This window comes from Mesoplodon bidens (genome assembly GCF_964165515.1).
Source record: "Mesoplodon bidens genome assembly, contig: HAP1_SCAFFOLD_599, whole genome shotgun sequence".
Classification (NCBI taxonomy): Eukaryota; Metazoa; Chordata; class Mammalia; order Artiodactyla; family Ziphiidae; genus Mesoplodon; species Mesoplodon bidens.
In genome coordinates, this window is record NW_027671722.1 from 1 (window position 1) to 15,509 (window position 15,509).

The 15,509-nt window shown below is 50.1% G+C and overlaps 1 protein-coding gene across 1 annotated transcript in view; it reads left to right on the forward strand.

Moving 5' to 3' along the window:
* Positions 1 to 2,281: 2,281 nt before the first annotated feature.
* The window catches only part of LOC308611113 (Golgi-associated RAB2B interactor protein 3-like), a gene marked incomplete at both ends in the record, with an annotated part of 34,061 nt that continues 20,833 nt past the window's right edge, over positions 2,282 to 15,509 (forward strand). The window contains one exon of the mRNA XM_081260024.1: positions 2,282 to 2,890. Coding sequence (XP_081116150.1) covers positions 2,282 to 2,890 — 609 coding nt within the window. The remainder of the gene's footprint in view (positions 2,891 to 15,509) is intronic.

The window sequence follows — 15,509 nt, forward strand, 5'->3', positions numbered from 1 at the left end:
TTCACTAGGGCTGGAAATAGATGCACTATACAGAAATGTTCATTGCGAGGTTGCGAATCTTTGGAAATAAGATTTACTATGTAAATATAGTTTGGGGAGAAGATAAGCTGGGGGAGGTGACTGCGTGATGTGTAAACTTGCGTTGCTGAATTAATTACTGAATTCATCAAGTATTTACGGGGTGTCTGTGCCGTGCTGTGCCTAGCACGAGGCTATGTTATGGAAAAACCATCCTTTTCTCAGCAAAGCCCTTTGGTTTGGTTATGGGCACTCTGTAGAAGGCAAGGAAATAAGCACAGAAAAAGGTTTTGGTCGCTTGCTCGCAGGTCACACGTGCATAGCCACTGCCCGAAAGAGAAGCCTGTTTTCCCAGCAAGGCTTCTCCAGGGCACGTAGGGTGGAGGGAGGACAAGTCTGCAGCCGGGGCTGAGCTTTAGGCCATAGCTGGGGTCAGAGGTTCACCTTATGAAAACAGAAACTCTCTCTGGCTTGTAAGGAAATGAAACCATTGGGAGTTATTTTACTTTGTGTAGGGTAAAACAGAACACGGGGGGGATCAGGGTTGTCATTGGCTCAACAAAGGGACACAATCTTTATGGTAGAAGCAGCACCAACGAGGAGTCAGGAAATCTGAGTTCCTATCCTGTCTGGGCCACTGACTCTCCTGGGTCACTCTGCCTCTCTGTAATGGTACCTCTGTGGGCAGCCACGGGGTCCCCAACTGTAAAACCAATGGATTGGACCGCTGCAGTGATTCTTACCCTTGGTTGTATGTTGGGAGTTCCCTGGGGAGCTTCAAAACAAACAAACAAACAAACATTGATAGCCTGACCCCAATCCCAGAGATTCTGATGACATTTAGGTGGGGTAAGCCCTCCAGCACCGGGAGTTTTAAAAATCTCACCCAATAATTCTACTGTGCAGCAGCCAAGTTGGAAAACCACTGGGCTAGGAGGTCTGGGGGGCCTCTTTCAGCCCCAGTATGCCATAACTTTACAGTGGAAGACAGTAGTTCTCCAACATTCACATGCATAAGGATCACCTGGGAAGCCTATTTAAAAAATAACATTTCTCACCACATGATAGCCCTTATACGTGGACTCTAAAGTACGACGCAAATGAACATATCTGCAAAACAGAAACAGACTCCCAGACATAGGGAAGAGACTTGGGGTTTTCAGTGGGGTTGGGGGCGGGGAAGGATTGGGAGTTTGGGATTAGCAGATACAAACTACAGGGTGGATAAACAGCAGGGTCCTACTGTAGAGCACAGAGAACTATAGTCAGTATCCTGTGATAAACCATAATGGAAAAGAATAGGAAAAAGACTATACATGAAATATACAAAGAATACACATGAAACTGAATCAGAAATTAACACAACAGAAACGAATACAACCTTGTAAATCAACTACACTGTCAATAAAAAAGAAGGGGGAAAAGAAAAAAAATAGAAGCCAAGGTTGGGTTCCCTTTGTGGGGAGGGAGCATGCAGAAGAGGGGCTGGCAGGGTTCTATTTCTTGCTCTGGGTGGCAGCTACAAGGGTGCTCACTTTCTTGTTACTCATTAAGCTATATATTTATGGTTTGTGCACTTTCATGAGTGTGTGTTGTATTTCACAATAAAAACAGTTTCTAAAACTGTAAAAAAAAAAACCACAAATATAAAAAGTTAGCCTCCTTGAAAAGAGAAAATGGGTGAGAAAATTCTCCATATCCTGGAAATGACAGTACCAGTGGGACTCTGACAGGTAGCAGCACTCTTTCTAAGTTCCTGCCAGCACTGGGCTGTATACGCTGGGGGCACAGAGAACAGCAATCCCCATAGGATGCCTGCCCTTAGCAAGTACACGGTCCACTTCCAGGATTTTATCCCCAGGACATCATTCAGCAGAAGCACGAAGATGATGGAGATCTGTAACAACAACAAGACTGGAAGCCACCCAGATATTTACAAGAGCAGGAGGGTTTTCTCAACCTTTTGAGTAGAAAGACTATCCAGCCTACCCACACCTATACCCTGGCAGGGTCAGCCTGTTCCCTATGGACATGGTGGTTGGTTTAGGGGGAGGCTGGTGAGCCTGCCCCAAGGGGGTGGGGACTTGGAGGCTCAACAAAGGGGTGTGCGATGTGATGGTGACGGGTCACAAAGGACTTGCGGTATAAATATGGTCGGGCCAAGAGACTCTGGCAGAGTCCTGCAGGGAGGTGACGAGTTGCTTTCGTTCCCTCTCTCTCTCCGAGACTCAATTTGTGGCTGGTGGCTCTGTCTTGAACGAAGAGAGCCATGAGCAGTGAGAGTTTACCTCATTACACGGCCAATAGCTACTGTTCAGTGGGGGTGTTGAGGACCTCCATGGGGGTCCTGCAACGACAACTGTACGAGGGAGGAGAGTATGACATTTTCAAGTACGCTCCCATGTTTGAGAGCGACTTTATCCAGGTCAGCAAGAAAGGAGAACTGATTGACCTAGACAACCGCGTCCGAAGGGTGACTGTGGGTGTCGCATCCACCAGCCCCCTCTTCCCACTACCTGACGTCATGCTGCTGGCCCGAACAACGAAAGTCTGTGAAGAGCATGTCAGACGCGCCGGGATCACCAAGGGGAGAGGTTGCAAGCCCGTGAAGACCCTAGAGCTCACCAGGCTGCTTCCCTTGAAGTTTGTCAAGATCTCCATCCACAACCGTGAGAAACAGCAGCTGTGCCTGAATCTTGCTACCGGCCGGACTTTCTATCTGCAGCTGTGCCCCTCTTCCGATGCACAAAAAGACCTCTTTTCCCATTGGGAAAAGCTTGTCTATATCCTGAGACCACCGGTAGACAGTTACAGCAGTACCCCGATGCTCCAAACTGGAGATGCAGCGACTACAGAGGATGCCAAAATCCTAGTGGGAAGCACCCACAGAGACTCAAGAACACGGGGCAGGGTGCTTTGGGAGAGCAGGGCAAAGCTGGTCCTTCATAGCCTTTGGTGCTCTCTGAGACTCACCTGGGAAATACCTTCTATTGTTGAAAAGGGTCAGGGACAAACGAGCTATCACTATGGGATTCACCACACTGGAGAGGTTCCGAGTGCTTCTCCACCTTGTCCCACAGGGCTGAATTTCAGAGAGACCTTAGGTATCATTATCAGCTGCACTGGTCTCCTCACCAGGGCTGTAATCCCTCCTACAGCATCCTGACTGTCTGGTCTCTTCTTGAACACTTACCCCAGCCCAGGTAGTCTCATCAGTTGTGGAACATCATTCACAGTTAGGAAGTCCTTCCTTCATTGTGTCTCCCCGTGACGCCGACATGCTGATTCAAATCAGCCCAACCCGTGGAGTCACCAAAATGCAGAAGGTGTGCATCCCTTGACCCGGGAACCCCACTTCTAGGAGTCTGTCCTGCAGAGAGAGAAGCACAAGGGTATAAAATTAAAGTGTGTATCATGGAGAACTGTATCAGTGCTTTCCCTGACCCTGGGACTGTTCAAGTAAAATGGAGTGGCCGTTTGAGAGCGGTGCAGTAGATGGGATCTAGCATCCAATGGGAGCTTAGACTGGGTGATCTCAAAGGTTATTCTAAGTATAAGCCCTTGAGTTGCTCAGCTCCAGGATGAGAGAGGAGCAGACAGTTCAGATCTCACTTTCTGTCATCTCTAACTTACCTGATTCTCCTCCCCTTGGCTCAGACCACAGAGCTCCACAGAGAAAGGGATCAGGATGAGGCTGGGCTTCACAAGCTTCGTGACGTGACTGGAGCCACAAAAAGTGCCGAAGGATCAGCAGGAGGAATGACCATGGGCCTGGCGGGAGCCACCATCAAGGATCCAGGAGAAAGCGGATCCGGCGAGGCCACTGCAGGTATCCCCGATGGATCAACTGCAGGCGTGAAAAGCGCCGAAGGATCAGCGGCAGGGTTGTCCATGGGCCTGGCGGGAGCCATTATCCAGGATCCAGGAGAAAGCAGATCCGGCGAGGCCATTGCAGGTACCCACCATGGATCTACTACCGCCGTGAAAAGCGACGAAGGAACAGTGGCAGGAATGGCCATGGGCCTGGCTGGAGCCACCATCAAGGAGCCACCATCAAGGATCCTGGAGAAAGCGGATCCGGCGAGGCCATTGCAGGTGCCACCATAGATCAAGTGCAGCCGTGAAAAGCTCCGAAGAATCAGCGGCAGGGATGACCACGGACCTGGCGGGAGCCACGGTCAAGGATCCAGGAAAAAGCGGATCCGGCGAGGCCACTGCAGGTGCCCCCCTTGGATCAACTGCAGCCGTGAAAAGCGCCGATGGATCAGCGGCAGGGATGACCACGGACCTGGCTGTAGCCACCATCAAGGATCCAAGAGAAAGCGGATTCAGCGAGGCCATTGCAGGTGCCCCCCATGTCTCAACTGCAGCCGTGAAAACCGCCGAAGGATCAGCGGCAGGGATGACCACCGGTCTGGCGGGAGCCACCATCAAGGATCCAGGAGAAAGCGGATCCGGTGAGGCCACTGCAGGTGCCCCCCCATGGATCAACTGCAGCCGTGAAATGCATCGAAGGATCAGCGGCAGGGATGTCCATGGGCCTGGCGGGAGCCATTATCAAGGATCCAGGAGAAAGCGGATCCGGCGAGGCCATTGCAGGTGCCCCCCATGGATCAAATGCAGCCGTGAAAAGCGCCGAAGGATCAGCGGCAGGAATGGCCATGGGCCTGGCTGGAGCCACCATCAAGGATCCAGGAGAAAGCGGATCTGGCGAGGCCATTGCAGGTGCCCCCCATGGATCAACTGCAGCCGTGAAAAGCGCCGAAGGATCAGCGGCAGGGTTGACCATGGGCCTGGCGGGAGCCACCATCAAGGATCCAGGAGAAAGCGGATCTGGCGAGGCCATTGCAGGTGCCCCCCATGGATCAACTGCAGCCGTGAAAAGCGCCGAAGGAGCAGCGGCAGGGTTGACCATGGGCCTGGCGGGAGCCACCATCAAGGATCCAGGAGAAAGCGGATCCGGCGAGGACACTGCAGGTGCTGCCAGCTTATCCTTGCAGGACACGAACCTGGTCTTGGCCGATGATGCCAGCACATCCTCGACGGGGGCAGATGGTCCAGAGAGCAGCATGAGCATGGTGTTGCCAGTTGCAGTCACAACCAGCAAGCCTGCTGCTGGAAGAGCTGAAGGGAAGGTCGCAGACCCCGTGGTCTCCACCTTGCAGACCGAAGGCTACATGTCTGAACGGGATGGAAGCCAGAAGGGCTTCCACCCCAGGGATGAAGCCTGGAGAGAAAAAAAGAAAAGAAGGACACGTCTTCATCGAGGAAAAGTTCCCATCACCGCAGGACACGTGAAGGTCACCACAGGACAGGAGGGGACAAGACCCAGAAATCATCCTCCCACTGGTCCTCATCTGGCCATGGAAACTCCAAAGTTGACAAAGGACGGGAGGACAGCTCGCAAACTGAGGAACAGCCAGTCCGCCACCAGTTCAGGGACTCTAAGTAAGACATCCAGTAAGATCCTCTCCTTCTTTAGGAGCTTCAGAGTCATTCCTGGTTCAGAAACAAGGCTCACACATGACCATTGAGAGGCAGACAAAGCCCCGGTTGGCTTCCATGTTTAGCACACATTTGCTAAAAGGGGAGAAAAAAACAAGGACATGATAAACACAAAATTCACAATACTGGATTTCTGTAGGGTCAAAACAAGGGAGGGATGGTCTGGGAGGAAAAGCTATTATGCAAAGCGGTATGTCCATGGGAATGTATTATCGTTTCCATTTTATTTTAACATCTCTGACATCAGGATGATTCTTATACTGCTGTCAGCCAAGTGGCAGTCACTGCCTTAGAAATATCTCAACCAATTTGTTTCACTGTTGTTTTCCTTTCAATATATGCACAAGAGATGGATGACAAAGTCTGAAAGATATCTTTCAAGAACTATAACATAAAGAAACTAAGGGACATAAATACTCACTATCCAGGAACACAAGAAAGGTTTAGATATATTGCTAAGGAATAACAGAATAATCCAAAATGCTCTGTACTGATGAACTATGCAAATTATGTATGCATGTGGAAAGCGATTCTAAAAATAAAAAAAATCATAAATGAGATTATGAAATCTCATTTCATACTGAGATTATGCATTTTTAAATGTCCATCATAAAAAAGTCTTTCCAGTTTAAAAAAAAGTTGTAAATAAATTTCATGAGTCCATGAAAATCATTAAATTGTTAACAACACTTGATAACAGTTGGATTAGAGTAACTGTTGATAACAGTTAACAACCGTCGGATTTGAGAAGAATGCCTCTGAGAACCATGTGTGTTTTTTGTTTTGCGGTTTGTTTTTTTTTTGCGGTATGCGGGCCTCTCGCTGCTGTGGCCTCTCCCATTGCGGAGCACAGGCTCCGGACGCACAGGCTCAGCGGCCATGGCTCACGGGCCCAGCGGCTCCACGGCATGTAGGATCTTCCCGGACAGGGACACGAACCCGTGCCCCCTGCATCGGCAGGCGGACTCCCAACCACTGCGCCACCAGGGAAGCCCCATGTGTCTTTGTATGAACCGGGGAGTCATCTGCTAGCCTTGCAATTCTCTGCTCATTCCCTTCTGTGACAACAGGGTCTACTAGGATGGAAGTTGGGTTTCCAGTAAAACTTAGGGACTTTCTCTGCAGAGCAAATTAAGTGGTAGAGGTGGAGGAGGTGAGAAATAAGATACGGATTCTGGGAGGAGTGGTAGCTTGGGAGGATGAGAGGAAGCCCTTCTCAGTTGCTCTGGTGGGTGGCTGGAAAATCCCATCTTGTGATTTCCGATACACAAAGACCAATAGATTGTGGGGATCAATGTGTCCTGGGAGTTACCTCTTGAAGCAGTGGGTCTTGGTAAGAGGAGAGAAAGAGCCATGTTCTCTAAGACCTGAGAGGGGTTTGGGGGAAGCCTTCCGGAAATGTGAGGAGTTACGGGGTAGAGGAGGGAGATAAAGGGGAACTCTTTCCAAAGCCTTTGACTCAGAGCCCCAGATTTTCACCATGCCAGAGGCTGAATCAGCCTACTTAAAACAGCTTCATCTTAGGATTCTGTACCCTTGGCTTTACCTTTTGTCTTTCTTAGCCTGTATTAGGCATTCTCACTCCCTCACCCCAAAGGACTTCTTTAACGTGAACCTAGTTAGTCCACTATGCAGGGCGTTAGCTGAGCAGACCCACAGTTGACACAATTTACACCTCCAGTGCAGTAGTAAAGTGGAGGTGGGGACTTGCCCACCGCAACGTGCCCTGCCTGGCACTTGCTCTGGATTTCCTTTTCTATCTTGACGGTTCATCAAGAGACACATGCACAGATACCTACGTATTTCAAAGCAACAGGCATCTTCCTCTGGAGGGAGACATCAATTTGGGTATCAAGTCAGTACACCCTATCAGATAAAGGCCAATATTTTGGACAGCAATATTCATCACCGTGGTAGCAATTCTGCAGCTGCAAGTGCAATTACGCAATGGATGGTTGATTACAAACTGACCAATGTCCCAAACTTCAAGTCTGGCAACACACATACATACTAGAAAGGGTTTTTTTCCCTACAGCAAAATAAGGTCATTCACAGGATTGTTGAAGATGTGCTACGGTGGGAGGCATATTGAAGGCAGTGTCGTGGCTGGCACAGCAAGCGTGATGTGATGCTGGGGAACACAGCAGGGGCCACGCCATGCAAGGCTTTGAGGTCCATTTAAAGGAGTTTGATTTCTGACCTTGGAGTGATGCAAAGCCATGATATGTTTTCAAGAGGGGAGTGGCCTGATCAAATGTGCACTTTGTGGAGGGTACTGTGGTTTCTGTGAAAAGAAGTATTTGGCTGGGGGGGTTGTTAATATGGGACTTTATGTTACTTCCTATTTGGGGCCACAGGATCTATATAATGAGGAGATTGGAGGGTATGCTTTGAAAGACACCGTTCCATTTGAAATATCCACGTGGGGTGCATTTCTTCAACGAAGGACTTGTGGCCCCAGCTGCTGGGGGTGCATCCCACAGAAAGCCTTCAGCTGGCAGTGAGTTTGGAAATTGCCTGGGTTCCTCACCCGAGGTGCACGGCAAGAAATGATTGATGTGGAGTGTGAAGGTCAGGCCGTCGTAGCCCAACACAGACCCTCTCGGAAGGGTCACTCCAGTTCAAGAGCTCAGCTTCGGGCTTCCCTGGTGGCGCAGTGGTTGGGAGTCCGCCTGCCGACACAGGGGACACGGGTTCGTGCCCCGGTCCGGGAGGGCCCCACATGCCGCGGAGCGGCTGGGCCCGTGAGCCATGGCTCCGGAGCCTGTGCTCCGCAACGAGAGAGGCCACAACAGTGAGAGGCCCGCGTACCGCAAAAAAAAAAAAAAAACAAACAAAAAAACAAGCAGGGGTCAAGGAGGGAAGGATTGGGAGTTTGGGATTAGCAGATACAAACTACAGGATGGATAAACAGCAGGGTCCTACTGTAGAGCACAGAGAACTATATTCAGTATCCTGTGATAAACCATAATGGAAAAGAATAGGAAAAAGAATGTATGTATACAAAAAACTGAATCAGAAATTAACCGAAGAAATTAACACAACACAAATTAACACAACATTGTAAATCAACTATACATTAATAAAAAAGAAGAAGGAAAAGAAAATAAATACAATCCAAGTTTGGGTTACCTTTGTGGGGAGGGAGCATGCAGAAGAGGGGCTGGCAGGGATCTATTTCTTGCTCTGGGTGGCAGCTACAAGGGTGTTCACTTTCTTGTTACTCATTAAGCTATATTTATGCTTTCTGCACTTTCATGAATGTGTGTTATATTTCACAATAAAAAGTTTCTAAAACTGTAAGAAATATAAATATAAATATAAACAAAAGTTAGCCTCCTTGAAAAGAGAAAATGGGTGAGAAAATTCTCCATATCCTGGAAATGACAGTACCAGTGGGACTCTGACAGGTAGCAGCACTCTTTCTAAGTTCCTGCCAGCACTGGGCTGTATACGCTGGGGGCACAGAGAACAGCAATCCCCATAGGATGCCTGCCCTTAGCAAGTACACGGTCCACTTCCAGGATTTTATCCCCAGGACATCATTCAGCAGAAGCGCCAAGATGATGGAGATCTGTAACAACAACAAGACTGGAAGCCACCCAGATATTTACAAGAGCAGGAGGGTTTTCTCAACCTTTTGAGTAGAAAGACTATCCAGCCTACCCACACCTATACCCTGGCAGGGTCAGCCTCTTCCCTATGGACGTGGTGGTTGGTTTAGGGGGAGGCTGGTGAGCCTGCCCCAAGGGGGTGGGGGCTTGGACGCTCAACAAAGGGGTGTGTGATGCGATGGTGACGGGTCACAAAGGGCTTGCGGTATAAATAGGGTCGGGTCAAGAGACTCTGGCAGAGTCCTGCAGGGAGGTGACGAGGTGCTTTCGTTCCCTCTCTCTCTCTCCCTCCGAGACTCAGTTTGTGGCTGGTGGCTCTGTCTTGAACGAAGAGAGCCATGAGCAGTGAGAGTTTACCTCATTACACGGCCAACAGCTACTGTTCAGTGGGGGTGTCGAGGACCTCCATGGGGGTCCTGCAACGACAACTGTACGAGGGAGGAGAGTATGACATTTTCAAGCACGCTCCCATGTTGGAGAGCGACTTTATCCAGGTCAGCAAGGAAGGAGAACTGATTGACCTAGACAACCGCGTCCGAACGGTGACTGTGGGCGTCGCATCCACCAGCCCCCTCTTCCCGCTACCTGACGTCATGCTGCTGGCCCGACCAAGGAGAGTCTGTGCCGGGGTCACCAAGGGGAGAGGTTGCAAGCCCGTGAAGACCCTAGAGCTCACCAGGCTGCTCCCCTTGAAGTTTGTCAAGATCTCCATCCACAACCGGGAGAAACAGCAGCTGTGCCTGAATCTTGCTACCGGCCGGACTTTCTACCTGCAGCTGTGCCCCTCTTCCGACGCACAAGAAGACCTCTTTTCCTATTGGGAAAAGCTTGTCTATATCCTGAGACCACCGGTAGACAGTTACAGCAGTACCCCGATGCTCCAAACTGGAGATGCAGCGACTACAGAGGATGCCAACATCCTAGTGGTAAGCACCGACAGGGACTCAAGAACACGGGGCAGGGTGCTTTGGGAGAGCAGGGCAAAGCTGGTCCTTCATAGCCTTTGGTGCTCTCTGAGACTCGCCTGGGAAATACCTTCTACCGTTGAAAAGGGTCAGGGACAAACGAGCTATCACTACGGGAGTCCCCACACGGGAGAGGTTCCGAGTGCTTCTCCACCTTGTCCCACGAGGCCGAATTTCAGAGAGACCTTAGGTATCATCTCGGCTGCACTGGTCTCATCACCAGGGCTGTAATCCCTCCTACAGCATCCTGACTGTCTGCTCTCTTCCTGAACACTTACCCCAGCCCAGGTAGTCTCAGCAGGTGGGGAACGTCATTCACAGCTAGGAAGTCCTTCCTTCATTGTGTCTCCCCGGGACTCCGACATGCTGACTCAAATCAGCCCAACCCGTGGAGTCACCAAAATGTAGAAGGTGTGCATCCCTTGACCCAGGAACCCCACTTCTAGGAATCTGTCCTGCAGGGAGAGAAGCACAAGGGTATAAAGTTAAAGTGCATAGCATCATGGAGAATTGTATCAGTGCTCTCCCTGGCCCTGGGACTGTTCAAGTACAGTGGAGTGGCCGTTTGACAGGGGTGCAGTAGATGGGGTCTTGCATCCAATGGGAGCTTAGACTGGGTGATTTCAAAGGTTATTCTAAGTATAAGGCCTTGAGTTGCTCAGCTCCAGGATGAGAGAGGAGCGGACAGTTCTGAGCTCACTTTCTGTCATCTCTATCTTACCTGTCTCTCCTCCCCTTGGCTCAGACCACAGAGCTCCACAGAGAAAGGGATCAGGATGAGGTTGGGCTTCGCAAGCTTCGTGACGTGACTGGAGCCACGTCTTGTGCTTATGTGGGGGGAGAGGGAATCCATCATGCCCCCCGTGGGTCACCTGCAGCCCTGAAAGGCGCCGAAGGATCGGCGGCAGGGATGACCGTGGGCCTGGCGGGAGCCACCATCGAGGATCCAGGAGAAAGCAGATCCGGCCAGGCCACTGCAGGTGCTGCCAGCCTATCCCTGCAGGACACGAGCCTGGTCTCGGCGGATGTTGCCAGCACATCCTCGACGGGGGCAGATGGTCCAGAGAGCAGCATGAGCATGGTGTTGCCAGGTGCAGTCACAACCAGCAAGCCTGCTGCTGGAAGAGCTGAAGGGAAGGTCGCAGCCCCCGTGGTCTCCACCTTGCAGAGCGAAGGCTACACGTCTGAAGGGGATGGAAGCCAGAAGGTCTCCCACCCCAGGGATGAAGCCTGGAAGGAAAAAAAGGAAAGAAGGACACGTCTTCATCGAGGAAAAGTTCCCATCACCGCAGGACAGGTGAAGGTCACCACAGGACACGAGGGGACAAGACCCAGAAAGCATCCTCCCACTGGTCCTCATGCGGCCATGAAAACCCCAAAGTTGACCAAGGAGGGGAGGACAGCTCGCAGACGGAGGAAGAGCCAGCCCGCCACCAGTTCGGGGACTCTAAGTAAGGCATCCAGTGAGATCCTCTCCTTCTTTAGGCGCTTCAGTCACTCCTGATTCAGCACCAAGGCTCACACATGACCACTGGGAGGTAGACAAAGCCCCGGTTGGCTTGGGTCCTTCCCTAGAGAGGCAGTTCCTACTTTCTTTAATAAAGGAAACCGTACAACTCCAAAAGAAATGCTATCTTGTGTTTTCTATGTCCCCTCGCCTGGTAGGGACTTGACAGTGACTTCTGTGATGCGAATTGTGCTTTGGCCTGAGACCCCAGAATCAAAATTTTGTTGTACAAGATAGGTATTAAGTATCATTCAGCCATTCACTAGGGCTGGAAATAGATGCACTATACAGAAATGTTCATTGCGAGGTTGCGAATCTTTGGAAATAAGATTTACTATGTAAATATAGTTTGGGGAGAAGATAAGCTGGGGGAGGTGACTGCGTGATGTGTAAACTTGCGTTGCTGAATTAATTACTGAATTCATCAAGTATTTACGGGGTGTCTGTGCCGTGCTGTGCCTAGCACGAGGCTATGTTATGGAAAAACCATCCTTTTCTCAGCAAAGCCCTTTGGTTTGGTTATGGGCACTCTGTAGAAGGCAAGGAAATAAGCACAGAAAAAGGTTTTGGTCGCTTGCTCGCAGGTCACACGTGCATAGCCACTGCCCGAAAGAGAAGCCTGTTTTCCCAGCAAGGCTTCTCCAGGGCACGTAGGGTGGAGGGAGGACAAGTCTGCAGCCGGGGCTGAGCTTTAGGCCATAGCTGGGGTCAGAGGTTCACCTTATGAAAACAGAAACTCTCTCTGGCTTGTAAGGAAATGAAACCATTGGGAGTTATTTTACTTTGTGTAGGGTAAAACAGAACACGGGGGGGATCAGGGTTGTCATTGGCTCAACAAAGGGACACAATCTTTATGGTAGAAGCAGCACCAACGAGGAGTCAGGAAATCTGAGTTCCTATCCTGTCTGGGCCACTGACTCTCCTGGGTCACTCTGCCTCTCTGTAATGGTACCTCTGTGGGCAGCCACGGGGTCCCCAACTGTAAAACCAATGGATTGGACCGCTGCAGTGATTCTTACCCTTGGTTGTATGTTGGGAGTTCCCTGGGGAGCTTCAAAACAAACAAACAAACAAACATTGATAGCCTGACCCCAATCCCAGAGATTCTGATGACATTTAGGTGGGGTAAGCCCTCCAGCACCGGGAGTTTTAAAAATCTCACCCAATAATTCTACTGTGCAGCAGCCAAGTTGGAAAACCACTGGGCTAGGAGGTCTGGGGGGCCTCTTTCAGCCCCAGTATGCCATAACTTTACAGTGGAAGACAGTAGTTCTCCAACATTCACATGCATAAGGATCACCTGGGAAGCCTATTTAAAAAATAACATTTCTCACCACATGATAGCCCTTATACGTGGACTCTAAAGTACGACGCAAATGAACATATCTGCAAAACAGAAACAGACTCCCAGACATAGGGAAGAGACTTGGGGTTTTCAGTGGGGTTGGGGGCGGGGAAGGATTGGGAGTTTGGGATTAGCAGATACAAACTACAGGGTGGATAAACAGCAGGGTCCTACTGTAGAGCACAGAGAACTATAGTCAGTATCCTGTGATAAACCATAATGGAAAAGAATAGGAAAAAGACTATACATGAAATATACAAAGAATACACATGAAACTGAATCAGAAATTAACACAACAGAAACGAATACAACCTTGTAAATCAACTACACTGTCAATAAAAAAGAAGGGGGAAAAGAAAAAAAATAGAAGCCAAGGTTGGGTTCCCTTTGTGGGGAGGGAGCATGCAGAAGAGGGGCTGGCCGGGTTCTATTTCTTGCTCTGGGTGGCAGCTACAAGGGTGCTCACTTTCTTGTTACTCATTAAGCTATATATTTATGGTTTGTGCACTTTCATGAGTGTGTGTTGTATTTCACAATAAAAACAGTTTCTAAAACTGTAAAAAAAAAAAAAACCACAAATATAAAAAGTTAGCCTCCTTGAAAAGAGAAAATGGGTGAGAAAATTCTCCATATCCTGGAAATGACAGTACCAGTGGGACTCTGACAGGTAGCAGCACTCTTTCTAAGTTCCTGCCAGCACTGGGCTGTATACGCTGGGGGCACAGAGAACAGCAATCCCCATAGGATGCCTGCCCTTAGCAAGTACACGGTCCACTTCCAGGATTTTATCCCCAGGACATCATTCAGCAGAAGCGCCAAGATGATGGAGATCTGTAACAACAACAAGACTGGAAGCCACCCAGATATTTACAAGAGCAGGAGGGTTTTCTCAACCTTTTGAGTAGAAAGACTATCCAGCCTACCCACACCTATACCCTGGCAGGGTCAGCCTGTTCCCTATGGACATGGTGGTTGGTTTAGGGGGAGGCTGGTGAGCCTGCCCCAAGGGGGTGGGGACTTGGAGGCTCAACAAAGGGGTGTGCGATGTGATGGTGACGGGTCACAAAGGACTTGCGGTATAAATATGGTCGGGCCAAGAGACTCTGGCAGAGTCCTGCAGGGAGGTGACGAGTTGCTTTCGTTCCCTCTCTCTCTCCGAGACTCAATTTGTGGCTGGTGGCTCTGTCTTGAACGAAGAGAGCCATGAGCAGTGAGAGTTTACCTCATTACACGGCCAATAGCTACTGTTCAGTGGGGGTGTTGAGGACCTCCATGGGGGTCCTGCAACGACAACTGTACGAGGGAGGAGAGTATGACATTTTCAAGTACGCTCCCATGTTTGAGAGCGACTTTATCCAGGTCAGCAAGAAAGGAGAACTGATTGACCTAGACAACCGCGTCCGAAGGGTGACTGTGGGTGTCGCATCCACCAGCCCCCTCTTCCCACTACCTGACGTCATGCTGCTGGCCCGAACAACGAAAGTCTGTGAAGAGCATGTCAGATGCGCCGGGATCACCAAGGGGAGAGGTTGCAAGCCCGTGAAGACCCTAGAGCTCACCAGGCTGCTTCCCTTGAAGTTTGTCAAGATCTCCATCCACAACCGTGAGAAACAGCAGCTGTGCCTGAATCTTGCTACCGGCCGGACTTTCTATCTGCAGCTGTGCCCCTCTTCCGATGCACAAAAAGACCTCTTTTCCCATTGGGAAAAGCTTGTCTATATCCTGAGACCACCGGTAGACAGTTACAGCAGTACCCCGATGCTCCAAACTGGAGATGCAGCGACTACAGAGGATGCCAAAATCCTAGTGGGAAGCACCCACAGAGACTCAAGAACACGGGGCAGGGTGCTTTGGGAGAGCAGGGCAAAGCTGGTCCTTCATAGCCTTTGGTGCTCTCTGAGACTCACCTGGGAAATACCTTCTATTGTTGAAAAGGGTCAGGGACAAACGAGCTATCACTATGGGATTCACCACACTGGAGAGGTTCCGAGTGCTTCTCCACCTTGTCCCACAGGGCTGAATTTCAGAGAGACCTTAGGTATCATTATCAGCTGCACTGGTCTCCTCACCAGGGCTGTAATCCCTCCTACAGCATCCTGACTGTCTGGTCTCTTCTTGAACACTTACCCCAGCCCAGGTAGTCTCATCAGTTGTGGAACATCATTCACAGTTAGGAAGTCCTTCCTTCATTGTGTCTCCCCGTGACGCCGACATGCTGATTCAAATCAGCCCAACCCGTGGAGTCACCAAAATGCAGAAGGTGTGCATCCCTTGACCCGGGAACCCCACTTCTAGGAGTCTGTCCTGCAGAGAGAGAAGCACAAGGGTATAAAATTAAAGTGTGTATCATGGAGAACTGTATCAGTGCTTTCCCTGACCCTGGGACTGTTCAAGTAAAATGGAGTGGCCGTTTGAGAGCGGTGCAGTAGATGGGATCTAGCATCCAATGGGAGCTTAGACTGGGTGATCTCAAAGGTTATTCTAAGTATAAGCCCTTGAGTTGCTCAGCTCCAGGATGAGAGAGGAGCAGACAGTTCAGATCTCACTTTCTGTCA